At 39.9% G+C, this 14,080-nt stretch overlaps 1 protein-coding gene across 1 annotated transcript in view; it reads left to right on the forward strand.

Moving 5' to 3' along the window:
* The window catches only part of TG (thyroglobulin), a 157,477-nt gene that overhangs the window by 69,208 nt on the left and 74,189 nt on the right, over nt 1-14,080 (forward strand). Inside the window, exons 36-39 of the mRNA XM_051610309.1 lie at nt 7,336-7,470; nt 8,568-8,732; nt 10,259-10,481; nt 13,503-13,596. Coding sequence (XP_051466269.1) covers nt 7,336-7,470; nt 8,568-8,732; nt 10,259-10,481; nt 13,503-13,596 — 617 coding nt within the window. The remainder of the gene's footprint in view (nt 1-7,335; nt 7,471-8,567; nt 8,733-10,258; nt 10,482-13,502; nt 13,597-14,080) is intronic.

Genomic DNA, 14,080 nt, shown 5'->3' on the forward strand with positions numbered 1-14,080 from the left:
ATGTCTCAGGAGAGGCACAACAAGAGGGAAGACATGAGGTTCTCCCCATTCTTGGCCTACCCGTTGTGTCCTATCCACTTAGCAGAAGGTGCTCCTGCCCATGTAGGAGGGTTGGAACCAGATGATCTTTAAGGTCCCTTCCAACCCAAACGATTCCATGATTCTGTGATTCTATGATCTATGGGATTCCTCCCAACAGCCCGAGGCTCCTGTTTGCTTTCCCCAGGCTACTGTTGCAGAAGCACCACTGCTCAGCATTTCTAACACTCATTACATGCTCCATTAGCCTGCAAATAAGGGGGATTAAGTGCTCCAGAATACCTGCAGGTCGGTGCTGTTTGGCAGGAGGGAGATGAGCTGCACGAGGTCCTCAGTGCCTTTAATGTGAATTCTTGTTTCTTTGCTGTTGCTTCAACATCTTTTGCCTATTCGGATTCTTGCATTACCTTTTCTGATACTAGGATAAATTCTCCTTCAGTAACTAATCTTCTAATCACTGCCCTGTGGTGCAATTAACTGAATGTGTAGTTTCATCTTTAACTATGTCTTCTGTACATCCATCCCATGGAGCAGAGCGTGCTTCTGCTGTCTGTTGTGATTTCCACATAGTTTTTGTTATCTGAGACAAGATGCTTGAAAGATAGATGGCTTGAATAGACTGGGAAAGTCCAACTTGTTATGTTTGGAGCATTTTTTCCCCCAAAGAAGTTAATGTGCTATGTTGACAGTGAGTATAGAACCATATGTGGTGAGTTTCAGGTATGATCTGTGACCTTTAATGATGGGAGAACAGCTGTTATTTTAAGACTGCCTGTGTGAGAATATTGGTATGTCTTGCTGCAGTCTTGGTTTACTTATGCTGATGTTTGAATAACAACTCCACTGAGTTGTGTGAATAGGGAGGAATGTAAAATGTAAATGTAAAAGAGAAGCCAGCCAGGCCTCATAATTAGATCTGAGATGGAACTTTCTGCAACCAGCTGTGAGATACGGGGAGGTAAAAAAAAGTTTTTGATGAGAAATTATGTATCAATATTTTATGGTTGTATGAAGCTGTTGTTCAAATTGTTTATGCACAGGGGTTTGAGCTGTGGAAGTTTTTATGTCTTTCCAGTTAAGACTGAAAGAAGCAAGACAATCTATGAAACATGTTACCTGGCTTTTTTAAGAGTAATACTTGTGCTGAAAGCAAACTGAAGTTCCTGCAAGTATTCCTGTGTATGTGGAAAAGAGGAGTGGCACTGATGTAGAACACCTGCTTTTGTACTTTGTTATGAGATTTATGAATTGCAAACAGGCAATAACCAAATTTTAATGAGCCTTTTGTCTTCAGATTCATAATTCTTAAATAGGAAAGGACTATCTTAGATTTGGCAACTGCTAGTAGGCAATGGTCCTTAAATGGTGATCTCTGCATGGGGCTGCAGGCATAGACAGAAATGTGTAGAGGGATCATATGGGCTCCATTCACACTTCATTCAAATCAAGTAATGCACTGAAAAACCACCAAGACATATGTATGTAATGATCTGTTAGAGCGTTCCTGGTCCTGCCTCCTGTGATCCCCTAATGATTTATAGTCATTCCCTCAATGCAGGACTGAGCAGTAGCTACAGGATTTTCCAATGTGGGAATAAATTTCCTATAAGGCTATCTCAGCACATGGGGTATTTCCAGTCTCAACAGAGATGCTGATGGCAGTACAGGTGCTGATGTAGCTGACTTTGGTGATTAATAGGAAGACATTTGTCTTCCTATTTTCCCACAATGCTGAGGATGTGTCAGAGAGATCTTTGGTGTGAAGTAAAGACAACTTCTTTTTATTCATCCTTGGGAACTGCTCTACTGTGTACCCATACAGCATATTGAACCTTTGATATAAAATTACTCTGTCTTTGGTCTAAAGTTCAATTTTTACTCTACTTGTAAAAATGTGGACTCCAGCCTTTTGAAAACTGCTTATTTTAAACCTGGATAAATACCTAGTACATTTCTAGTATCCTACTACTATGCTATTTACTATAATGGACACAGATTGCTATTGCTAAAGGCCATAAATAACACATATATCAGTTTGGGACATGTTTGTCTGAGGTGTGATTATAGTTATTATGCAGCAGTTTTAAGAAAATGACTCATTTTGAATTATTTAAATCTCAGTGGATGGACAAAAATGAGAAGCAGCTATATTTTAGAAAGAATATATTTTTTGCATGTTCAGTCTGAGTTGATGATTTGCTGGGTTTGGAGATCTTTGGTGCACAGTCAAGTTTGCAGACTTCATTGGAAAAAAACCCTCTGAACACTAGGAATGTAAAGCACTTGGTTCAGTCTGTGAGCATGTTTTTGGCTATTAAATGTGGCTTACAAATGTGTAAATTAAGATCAGAATTTGTCTTTCAATGTAGAGTAGGCACACTAGACCCTGATTTATGTACCTCCTTAACCTCATGTTAACCTCATCTGATTTATGTACCTCCTCAACTTCATGAGTTTTCTTCTAAATGTAACTTGTTGTTTTATTGCACTTCTGTATCTCTGCTTACTTATATCAAATGTCAATTTTTCCAGCAAACTCAGAACTGACCCACTTTGCATCCACATAAGTCAGTACTGAAACTTTTGTTGACTTTATGAAAAGGATTTTATAATGTCATTGCCTGTGAAAGTGGGAGGCTGAACTCTGTGTTCCCAGGAAATCTGTTCCAGTCTTGTGATCCTATGATTTGAGTGGGAACAGGGTAGGGCCAGCATGAGTCCTTTAGCAAATCCAGTCTTAAACCTTGCCTACCCAAACAAGAACATCTGGAAGTGACAGGCTCTCTGTATGGGACATCTGTAATTTTGCAATAAAAGTTACAGGGCTGGATTCAGAGTGCTGTAATTATCCAATCAAACCTTTGCCAAAATGTGGTTTGGAAGGTCTGAGCTTAACTTATATATAAACCAGAAATGTCTTCCAGCCCATCAGGTGCACAATGCATTTCAGTAAAGCAGAGCCAGTTTGGAGCTTTGTGCTTCTGAGAGTGGTTTCTGGGTGAGGCAAGTTTAGATCAGCCCTGGAAAGCTCTGGTTTGCCCATAGAATGAAGCAGGTGTACGTGGCTGTGGGCATTGCTGGACCTGAAACTGCTAATAGCCAAAATCTCATTTGCAGTTTCTGCTGGCTGACAATATCCACAGTGGTACCATCCATGGACAGCTCTGGGTTAGAGGGATTTGCACTGTCATTAAAATAAGCATTAGTGTTTCTGCATTTATCTGCATCTGGGGTCAGCTGGGTGGAAGATAGGAAAGGGATAGCACTGGAAGTCTCAGTATATAAATCTCGTGTGAGATTATGAATGTTTCAGCCAGGACTTAGAATGAAAAAAACCTTCAAGAACTCCAAACCATCCCAAAAAATAACTCAATGTGGGTAGCGGGAGGTACCAGAGGCCAATTTGGTGGGATTTGGGGCAAAGAATAAGCAAAATAAAATGTATTTTTGGTTATGAACGTATGATCCGTGAGTGTTTGCAACATGAGTGGTCACCCTTCCGTGCCCAGCATCAGCTGCAAAGTGCCCATTGTGTCTTGTATGTATTTTAAATGAATATTAACTTAGTTCTCTTCCATGTAAAGGGATAAAATAAAAATATTTTAATACAGAAATAGGAAGTTTAGCCTGTGACCAAATGTGGAACACATTACATGTGCCTAATAAGGGCAGTGTGCACATGTAAGCTTAATTTGAGCACTTCAAAAGATTTTAGTAACAATAAGCTGGTAAACCTCAGAGAAATAGATACAGGAGGTCAAATTCAAGTGTCAGAGGTGTAAACTCAAGAAATTTATTTTGCTTTTGTGGAATTGTTTTGAATTCCTTTCCTGAAAGCTTAGAGTTTAACTTAACAAGATTGCTTCTGAATGTCTGACCTGTGGGCAAATGAAGGCATATGAAGATTATGAGACTTGCCCGAGGTCACTTGATGAGTCAGGGAAGTTATGGGAACAGAAGCAGTCTGGTGAAATATCTTCCAAAACTGCTGATGCACCCAGACTTGTTGACCTACAATGCTAGACAAGGCTCTTTTTTGAAAGAACCACAGCTAGTAATTTGAAGATTTGTGTCTGAACCTTGGGAGATTACTTGTTCCAGCTTTAGGACCTCAGTTACTAGTACCGTACACAGGGCAAGATGGCAACATTGCTCTTGGGTAGACATACATTGATTAAAACATATTTTCTTGTTTATGTTTAAAAAAATATATTTAAGAGATTATTGAAACCACAAACTGACAAAATAAAACCTGGAAAAGTAAGACCAAGGGGATCTAGTTGGGCTGACAGATAATCTCTGGAGGGGATGCAGTGGTTAACTGCCCATCATTTACACAGTTGATTTCTGTTTTTAAGTATCTCACCGAAGAAGTGCCACAAACTGTCACACTACATGTAGAGGTTGAAATTTTCTAATATGGGTCATATTAGATGGTTTAAAAATAGGTAAACTATTGACAATATGAAATGTAGTCATTTCCAAGTGACTAAAATCACTCTGTGTCTCTAAAATACTTGAATAGTCATTGCTTAAGGGGAAGAATAAAAATTAAAGGCACTAGGTCTGTTGCACAAGTCAAGCTGTGACTGCAGGGTCATTGCTCCCTTACTAGTTCAGACTCCCACTGAATACAGTGCTGCTGCTGAGCTTTCTACTCTGTGACACCAAGTAAGCTTGTGATCTTTAACATGACAGTGCAACACCAAATTGACCTGCATTTCTGCTTTGCTGGAGATTTTCAGCTTCCAACTCTTGGAAAAGTTTTCCCCAAATATAACAGAAATGGGATGATTTTGAAGTGGTTGAAAAGGATTAATGGAATCCAGTGCTACTTTGTTCCCTAGCTCACACCTGGACTTTTTGGGAAGGTGTGTGGGTTACAGCAGGTCGGTTCATCACTCCTTGAATCCATCAGACATTTTCTTCAGAAAGGATGAGAGTAAAGGAAATGGAAATAGCACTAAGGTTACAGCCTTGGCAATGATGTTAGAACAATGCTTATTTCAGCTTGTCCTCTGGGAGATCACCCATGCTTGAGACTTATGTTTCCTTGGGAAGAGTTTGCCTTGCCAAAGCAAAGGCCTTGAACATCAGCATTCAACCCGAGTTGTGGCACTTCCCCTGCGTTGTCATTAACTATTTGGAATAATAAAATAATTGCTGTTTCCTGCTGAAGGAATGATGCAACTAGTCTATTCTGCGGTCTGGTTTGAGTCTTGATTTTTGTCAGCTGGAGATGTATGTTAATACCAGGATTTTAGCAAGGCCTGTTGTGATAAGAGAAGGGGCAATGGTTTTAACTAAAAAAAAGGGTAGATCTAGACTAGATATGGAAGACATTTTTTTTACAACGAGGGTGGTGCAATGCTGGAAAAGGTTGCTCAGGGAGGTGGTAGAAGCCCCATCCCTGGAAACATTCAAGGTCAGGCTGGGTGGGGCTCTGAGCAACCTGTTCTAGTTGAAGATGTCACTGCTCAGTGCGGGTGCTTTGGTCTAGATGACCTTTAAGGGTCCCTTCCAACCCAAAGCATCCTACGCATTCCAAGATGCAGTGAGGGCATGGTTGTATGAACCCCAGACCTCAGCATCACATTAGATGTTGAGTGGTATGGTCATGGCTGTCTTTCTGTGAGGAGAGGAAGGAAGGAAACTTTTGCCATCTTCACAAGTTGCCCAGTTCTCGGAAGACTGAAAGAAACCTTTAATGAAATGAACGATCACAGCTTTGCATCTGTGTTGTAAATTAAATGAAGAAACAGAGCAAGATCTGCTCCCCAGGAATTACAGGGAGACAGCTGACTCAGCTCTGTCCTCAGCCTACAATTACATGGAGAGGGTAACACCAACCTCCCTTTTAGAACTTGATGACCACAGCAGGGCCCTTTTGCTTTTAAAACATATTGAACTGTTGAAATGAACTAAAATAATTAAAGGCCCATTCTTTCCCAAGCCTTCTTTTTTGACCTCTGTGTGCAAAATCGAGAGCCTGCAGATATTTTTATCTGTTTGTGCATGAGAAAAGAATGTTTGTGGCATTTTCTTAAAATCTACTGTGAGACAGATAAATAATTTCATGAATTCTAGAGTCAGTATGTATATGTATATATATGCTTACACATGTATATGCATGTGCACATGTATATATGAGAATATTCATGTTTGAATATATATACATACCTAGATATACTTGTGTATATGTATATATACATATGAAATAGAATTAAACCTTAATTATGTAGCAGTTACGTGACATTAGAACAGTTAATATAATTTAATGTAATTCTGTGTCAGAAATAAAATTAAAATTATCAAAATGATCCTAGTGACCTTTAAAATAAGTCTGTAAATATGTGAAAATTGCATGTGCTTCTGTTGGAGTTTGGTTGATTGCTTGTATGGGAAGTGAAGACAAAATGTAACATTTACAAAAACCATTGTCTTGTTTTCACTTGGTCTATAAGGTCAGGACTTACCCTCTGCATGTAGATATATCCAGGCAACATAGACATCTCCATTTCAGCTACTCACATGAGGTTCGCTGTACAGAAAACATGGACATGTAATCAGTGGCTTCCTGGGGGTGATTTGTCTCATCCTAAAGTAGACATCTAAAGCAGGATGGAGATACTTGAAGGTAAAACTGTCTGTTCCTCCTGCTAGTAGAAGGAATCTGGTGTAATTAACTCAGATGTAGACATATACCTTGCATGTGACTGAGGTGAAGCCTACCTTATGAAACCAGTTCTGCTTTAGGTATAGATGTGGATGCCTGCTGGATGTTCTGGGAGTGCTTAGTCACATGCAGGTTCCCCACTTGCTTTCCAAGGTGTTAGTGGATGTTCCTGCTCAGGAACTAATGGCCAGGGATTATGACCCATGTCCTTTAATATAATTAGGCCTGTTCAGAATATTTTATTTAAATCAGTTAGATTTACATGTAAACCTGGGCAGAACTGCTCTTGATTTATGTCTTTTTTAACAGTACATTTATAAGCCTAATTGTACATGGCCTCTGAAGATGAGACTGGATGCTCTAGTCAATCAGAAGCCTTTGAGTATTTATTTCATTATTCCCCATTGAAGTAAAGGAAGGCACAAGTCTTTCTTTGGGGAACTCCTCAGTGCTTTTACCTCTGTATTCTTTTCCTCTGAAGTTTTTACAGGTTTTTTTTATTTTGTGACCTGCTCTGGTAGGGAGGTTGGACTGGATGATCTCCAGAAGTCCTTTCCAAACACTACGATTCTATGATTCTATGATTATCTAGTTTTATTTTTGTGTGCTTCATTCTACAGAGTCTTCCAACATATGGCAGCTCTTAAATGTGTCCTCTGTTCTTATGGATTCATCCATCTCTAACTTTGAAGTTGTGCAAATTAGTAGAGACATATCCAATGACTTTTCCACGGCCAGAGACTTTTGTCTATCTGGTAAGTTTTTCATAGCTTTATGGAAAATACTGGCCTGTGAGACTGAAACACCAAGAACAGCTTCTCCCCTCCCTTCCTTTCTCCTTCCCTCCTCTCATTCTTACACAGAAACATTGATTTTATGTATTTTTAAAGACTACCCTAGTGTCTAGGATTAAGAGGACCTTAAATAATTTATATAATTAAGGAAACAATGAATACAAAGTGTCATACAGTGATTAGGTAATTTTGATATCTCTTGGTCTCAGAGACCTCTTGCTTCTCCAGTCACTGTTCAACTTGGAGAATACTGTAGCAAATAATTAAAGGGATAATGTAATTATTTTCTAAAGAGCAGTCAAGGGATGCTCATCAAATCAGACATATGGTAGAGCCTCCTACTGTTATCTAAAGTAACCTGTAGCTGTGGTGCATGAAGGCAAGGTGGCCGAGAGCTGGGATGAGGCAGGCTTTGAGCTGCAGTAACAACAAAAGGAACTGGTTTAAATCAAGAGCCTGACTAGAGAGCAGAGAATCTTTTAACTTCACATGACTGGCAAAACGTCAAATGCCACAGAGTGGTAGAAATAAAGAAAGGTCAAGTTATTGCTCCCACCTATAGCAGAAGATGGCCCTTGGACTGGTCCCATTTACTGCAGTAGGTGGTCCTCACCTTTCCTTCTCCCACAACTGTTTCAAGGAGCCTTTCTAAAGGAAAAGTGTTGGATATTCACCTCTGAGGACAAACTGAGACAAGTGAGAGGATCACTTTTCTTATTATGAAATCTCCTCCTAGGGCTCCCTGGGGACTGTTTGAATTCAGCTGAGGTCCTCAGGACTTTATTAGAAGGTGCATTTCTTCTTCTAAGAGCTGTGATACCATTTGTCTTGCTGTATTACTCAATTTTAAAGCAAATACAACCTTTTCTCCTTTGGCTATTTTGGAGAATATTCTGGGAATGTGGGATCATTAGGTCCTGTTATTTTGCTTCAGAGCAGAATCCATGTTGCTTGACCTGTTGTAAAACCTTTCTTTTAAGCATCTCATAGCTATGTGATACAAAATACTTTGGGAATGCATTTTTACCTGCTCTTTATCTTCATGCTTCACTTTACAGCTTGTTCAAAGAACCAGTCATGTACAGTGGTTACCCTGGAAATCCAGCCTTCAGCAATAAGATGCCTTTTCTACCCTGACACACAGATGTGCACACATGGGCTGCAAGGGCACAGCTGCTGGGTTTTACTCAAAGAGCCAGCCACCTATATCTATAGGAGACAAGGTGAGAGCATGTTAAGGCTGTGGAGGAAGGAACTCAACTGTTGTGGCCTGTGCACAGTCCTCATTAATGGGTGTGAGGAAGTCCTCAGTAGGGCTAAAGCAGCATGGATGTCTCCTGGACAATTGTCCATTGCTCTTTCAGTGGAGTTACAGCCAAGCAGGATGGGAAAATGTCCCAAAATATTTTTTTCATAATAAGTCACAGAATCATAGTGTTACTATCTACTATTGAAGCAAGTATAATAAAGGAAGTTTGTTCTGTAAAAGATGTTTTGCAAAATGCAGAATGTTAAAAACAAATAGACAAAACAGTGAGAAAAGTCCAGCTCAGTCCTCTTCATCTGCAGCATTTCTTTCTATATGTGCTGCCTTCTAAACTCTGAGAATAACATAAGGCATGTTGAAAACTCACTGTCACTTGAAAATCTTAAGGACCATCTCTGAAAGAAACAAAAAAATCCACCTAAACCAAGATTAACTAATATTTTTAAAGAAGTGAAAATTATTTATTAGAGAAATCAAAATTGTATGGAGAGGTAAAAATTATGTTGTTTGGCTATGTACTTACTTTGAACTCTTAAGTTTTCTTTGGCTTTTTCCTTGATTTTTGGAAGATACTGCTTTCTTTTGGTGTAATACTGATTCTTTCTTTTATAAGAAGTATTTAGAAACTTTTAGGTAATGATAAAGGGGGGAGGAAAGAAATATTTCCTTTTCTGCTCACTGAGGTTTCTGTGAAGAACTGACAATCAATGAAAAGGTTCCAACTTGACGAGAGGAAAAGGGGTTTATCACTATCTAGTGAAGTAAAGTCACAGACTGACACGTGAAATCTAGTGTTTGTAAATCTATGTACAGTTTTGGTTTTAGTCACTTGATTTAAAATTTGATTCCTGCCTATTGAATAAATTGTTTTAGTAGAGAAGTAGTAGCAGGTATCACTTAGCTCTGTTTTAAAGCAAGGCATATTTGAAAAACTTCTTCTGTGGGTTGATGGCTAATGTTTCAGTTAGTCCTTATATAAAAAGAAAGACAAAAATGGCTGTTGAAGCTCTTCTGTCTTGTGTGATGAAACAGTCACTGAAAAGAGTCTGAGGTACAAATCTTTCCAGATGAGAGCCCAAACCAATGACCTCTGTGGTTATCTTTCCTCCTCTGACTTGCTATAAATGTTCAAATCTTAACTTTGTGCTTTTTAAAGTCACGGGAGAGGGGAAAGTCTGAAAATCTCTCTCTCTCTTGTAGAAGTGTTCAAATATATATTCTAACATGATGGCTGATCTGGAAGAAATGTTTGAATAAGCGTTTGTAAAGTAAGCATTTGGAAAGTTAAATCCAGTAGCTATCATCTAGCCTATCATGAAGTACTTTATAAGGAAAGAATAACACAGAATTGTCTGTTTCATTTAAATAAGTGAATTAGACACTTAATAGCTTAAAATTAAGGGAAATTGGATTAATTTGCATTTCTGCAGTAGTATTAACCTGAAAAAGCAAATTATTTTTCCTCTGTTCCCTCCTTGGTAGATTTATTCCTGCCCATTTCTGGATCGGATTTAACCCCATCTGTGCACATCCCATCCCATGGAGATCTGATGGGCAAATCCCGGGTGATCCACATTGGCTCAGAGTGGAAAAATATCAGCCAGTTCCTGGGGATCCCCTATGCTGCACCTCCCCTTGCAGAGAGGAGGTTTAGTCCTCCAGAGCCCTTCACTTGGGTGGAAACTTGGAATGCCACTGCAGCTCGGTAAGGAACCCCTTTGACCACCTACAGAAGTGCTTCTCCATCCAGGTGTGTGAAAGGAGCTGGATATTAATGACGACGATATTGTTTTAAGATCATTGAGTTCAAAAGGTTGGAATCATTTAGGTTGGAGGCATTCTATGGGCAGAACATTTGTGTGCATTTTTTTGTTTCATTTAGTCTTACAATACTAGTCTTAGTTTTGTTGCACTGAGGAACCAGAATGACAGATTGTGAATGTGTATTTCTTTAATTAAAGAAAAGAGGGATTTGGTGTTGCTACTTAGTGTAGCTGTGCTGTTGAACCTGTCAGGACAGTGGATTTCACAGAATCATAGAATGGTTTAGGTTGGAAGGGACCTTAAAGATCATCTAGTTCTAACTCCCCTGCATGGGCAGGGACACCTCCCAGTAGATCAGGTAGCTCAGAGCCCCATCCAACCTGCCCTTGGATACTTCAGGCATGGGGCTTCCACAACTTCTCTGGGCAACCTGTTCCAGCATCTCACCACCCTCATAGTGAAGAATTTCTTCCTAATGTCTAACCTAAATCTCCCCTCTTCTGGATTTAATCCATTACCCCTTGTCCTCTCACTAAAAGCCCTTGTAAAAAGTCCCTCCCCAGCTTTCCTGTAGCCCCATCAGATACTGGAAGGCTGCTATATGCTTCCACTGGAACAGGCTGCCCAGAGATGTTGTGGGGGCTCCATCCCTGGAGGTGTTCAAGGGCAGGTTGGATGGGGCTCTGGGCCTGTTCTAGAAGGTGTTCCTGCCTATGCAGGGGAATTGGAACTCGCTGATCTTTAAGGTCCCTTCCAACTCAAAAAAATTCTGTGAATCCTGAGTTGTGGAGGTGTTCACAGCCTAACCATGGTAGCCACATGGCCTCATGTACATTGAAGTGATCTGCTGCAATGTGGCTTTTTTGTTTCCTCAGATGCACAGTGATGTTAGGTTAGAACACACACCATTAGCTCTTTGTGTCTGCAGCCACAGCCTGGTCTCTGCTAGGACTTTGGTAAAACCCATTTGCCTCTGTGGTCACTCTTTGAAGACCTGGTGTTGCAATGAGCAGTCTGACTGAGATGTTCAAAATAATGTTAGGGACCTTAGTTAATCAGCTCCTATCTGTTGAATTCTCAGTGCTTCTTTAGGTGAGTGAAAAAATCAGACATTAATTTCCATTATTAATTTAAGGTTAAAAAAAAGTAAAAGACTCAACCTTCCCGTTCCAAGCCCCCTCCAAACCAACCCCAACAAAAAATACACAGAAAACATCTTCCTGCTGTGGAGTTTCAAACTGCTGGAGGAGCTGTGGACTTGCCTCAGCAGGTGGCAGCCTTTCCTCGGAGTCAGTCTTGGCACGAGGAGATCCTTGGATCTGGAGGTGCTGGGGATCCTGATGAGCTGCTAAAAAAAAAAAACAAAAAAAAAAACAGCCATGGGCATCGGTGATGATTCCTGCTGCCCTGTAGAAAGTTGTATGATTAATAGTGTTAGACCTGTTGTCCTGGCTGGGTTTGTACTTGGAAATTTATATTTTGTCTGCTTAAAATGGCTTGAGTAGTTTTGGTTGGAGGGGATGTGCTTCTCTACGTCAGTGTGAAAACCTTTGAGTGATATCACTGCCCTAGGAGACTCCCTTATGGAAAGATGTTGTAGACTTGCATTAAAGCTGGTCCTTTTCCTTGTAATTTTCTATTAAATTTTTCTCACTTTCAGTGTAAAATGTTGCAAGGGCATTAAAAATGGTAGTTTAGAAATAATTCTCTGAGGTATTACTTTCTTTTCCATAGCATCTTCTGGCTTCTTTCCTAATAACTTGTGAAGCTTTTTAATAACTCATGATGTAAATATGACTGTGAAGTAGAAGGAAGTGGCTTCTACATGGCTTATCTCTGAACTGCAAAAGTCACCCATCTGATGCTTCTTGTGGAGAGAGCTCAAGCATGTGAATCTCATACAGATGATGGCCAGAAAACAATTTTCTGTACATGGCTGCCTGGGAGGATTCCTTTGAAAAGTTACTTTGAACACTGCTGGGCACTGTTATTTGTCTGCTGTGAGCAAAAAGATTTAAAAAATGTGTTAAAATTTTAAACTTTTCATATATTTTTACAGTCCATTAAAATTAAAATAAACTTATATAAATGTAGCTCACAGAGTATTTGAAATTGTAATCAAGAAGTGGCATTTCAGCAGAAGAGTGGATCACATAGGTGTGCAGGCCTGTGTCTTTGACTTCCAGTCTTCCTACTCCACTCACATCTCATGTAAATTTTGTGCAGTTTATGTACAATGTGAGTTTTCTGAAGACTTACATTCAAGTTCTAATATTTTTTTAATGAGGCTGTTTTTCTGAGGGAAGGATTCTAAACATGAAAATGCAACATATTTTTTGCATTTGTATATGTGTACCCAAACCCACATATTTGATGCTGAGGTATAGAGTCATAGCATCATAGAATAGTTTGGGTTGGAATGGACCTCAAAGATCATCTAGTCCCAAACCCTGCCATGATCAGGGATCAGATTGCTCCAAGCCCCATCCAGCCTGCCCTTGATCACTTCCAGGGAGAGAACATCTGCAACTTCCTTGCGCAGCCTGTTCCAGTGTCTCACCACCCTCACAGTAAAGAATTTCTTCCTAATGTCTAACGTCTGATCTACCCTTTCCAGCTTAAAACTGTTATCCCTTGTCCTACCACTACCCTGTGTGGTAAAGAGCCCCTCCCCAGCTTTCCTGTAGCCCTTTCAGGTACTGGAAAGCCACTATAAGGTCCCACTGAAGCCTTCTCTTCTCCAGGCAGAACAACCCCAACTCTCTCATCCTGTCATCACAGGAGAGGTGCTACAGCCCTCTGATTATCTTCATGCCCTATAGGTGGGCATAGTTTTATATGTGATTTAGATTTACAGATTTAAAGATTTTATAAACTCAGTTCATCAAAACATAAGGAAATGGCAGAAGTGGAAAAGGAGTACAAACCTTTTCATTGCAATTTTCTCAATCCATGTCTCTAGGGCATCTTGTTGGCAGCCAGGAGATGGAGAGGCCCCATCAAACTCTGTCAGTGAAGACTGCCTGTACCTGAACATCTTTGTTCCTGCCACCACTGTAAGTAGGAGGTGACTTGTATATTTTTGGTAGCTGGGCACTGCCTCTTCAAAGTACTTTTAATTGGCATGAATGACTGTTTTTCTTGTGGTGTTCACAAAGCCCAGCAAGAGTAAATTAGGCATTCTATTGTTTGTACTGGTGCAAGGGTATTCCCTATGGGATTTCTGTGAGCTGTGTTTGGGCAACTAGAAAGACAGAAAATTAGAAAGCTAGAATTAAAAGTGAGACAGTAACACAATATAACACATCACATCAACTCTTACTGCCAGGTGAGAGGCAGCAAATAGTTGTTTTTTTTTTCACCCTGATCTTTGTTGTTCCCCTGTTGCCATCTGTGGGAACTGTTGAGGAATGAGGGTAGCAAGAAATGCTCAACCCACAGAGCACAAAAATAGATGTTTTAAAGATGACTGAGCCAACGATACAATCTGATAAATTTGAAAGCTCTTGAATTTCTCATTCTAAACATACAAAGTAAAGC

The sequence above is a fragment of the Apus apus genome, chromosome 2 (assembly GCF_020740795.1).
Source record: "Apus apus isolate bApuApu2 chromosome 2, bApuApu2.pri.cur, whole genome shotgun sequence".
Lineage (NCBI taxonomy): Eukaryota > Metazoa > Chordata > Aves > Apodiformes > Apodidae > Apus > Apus apus.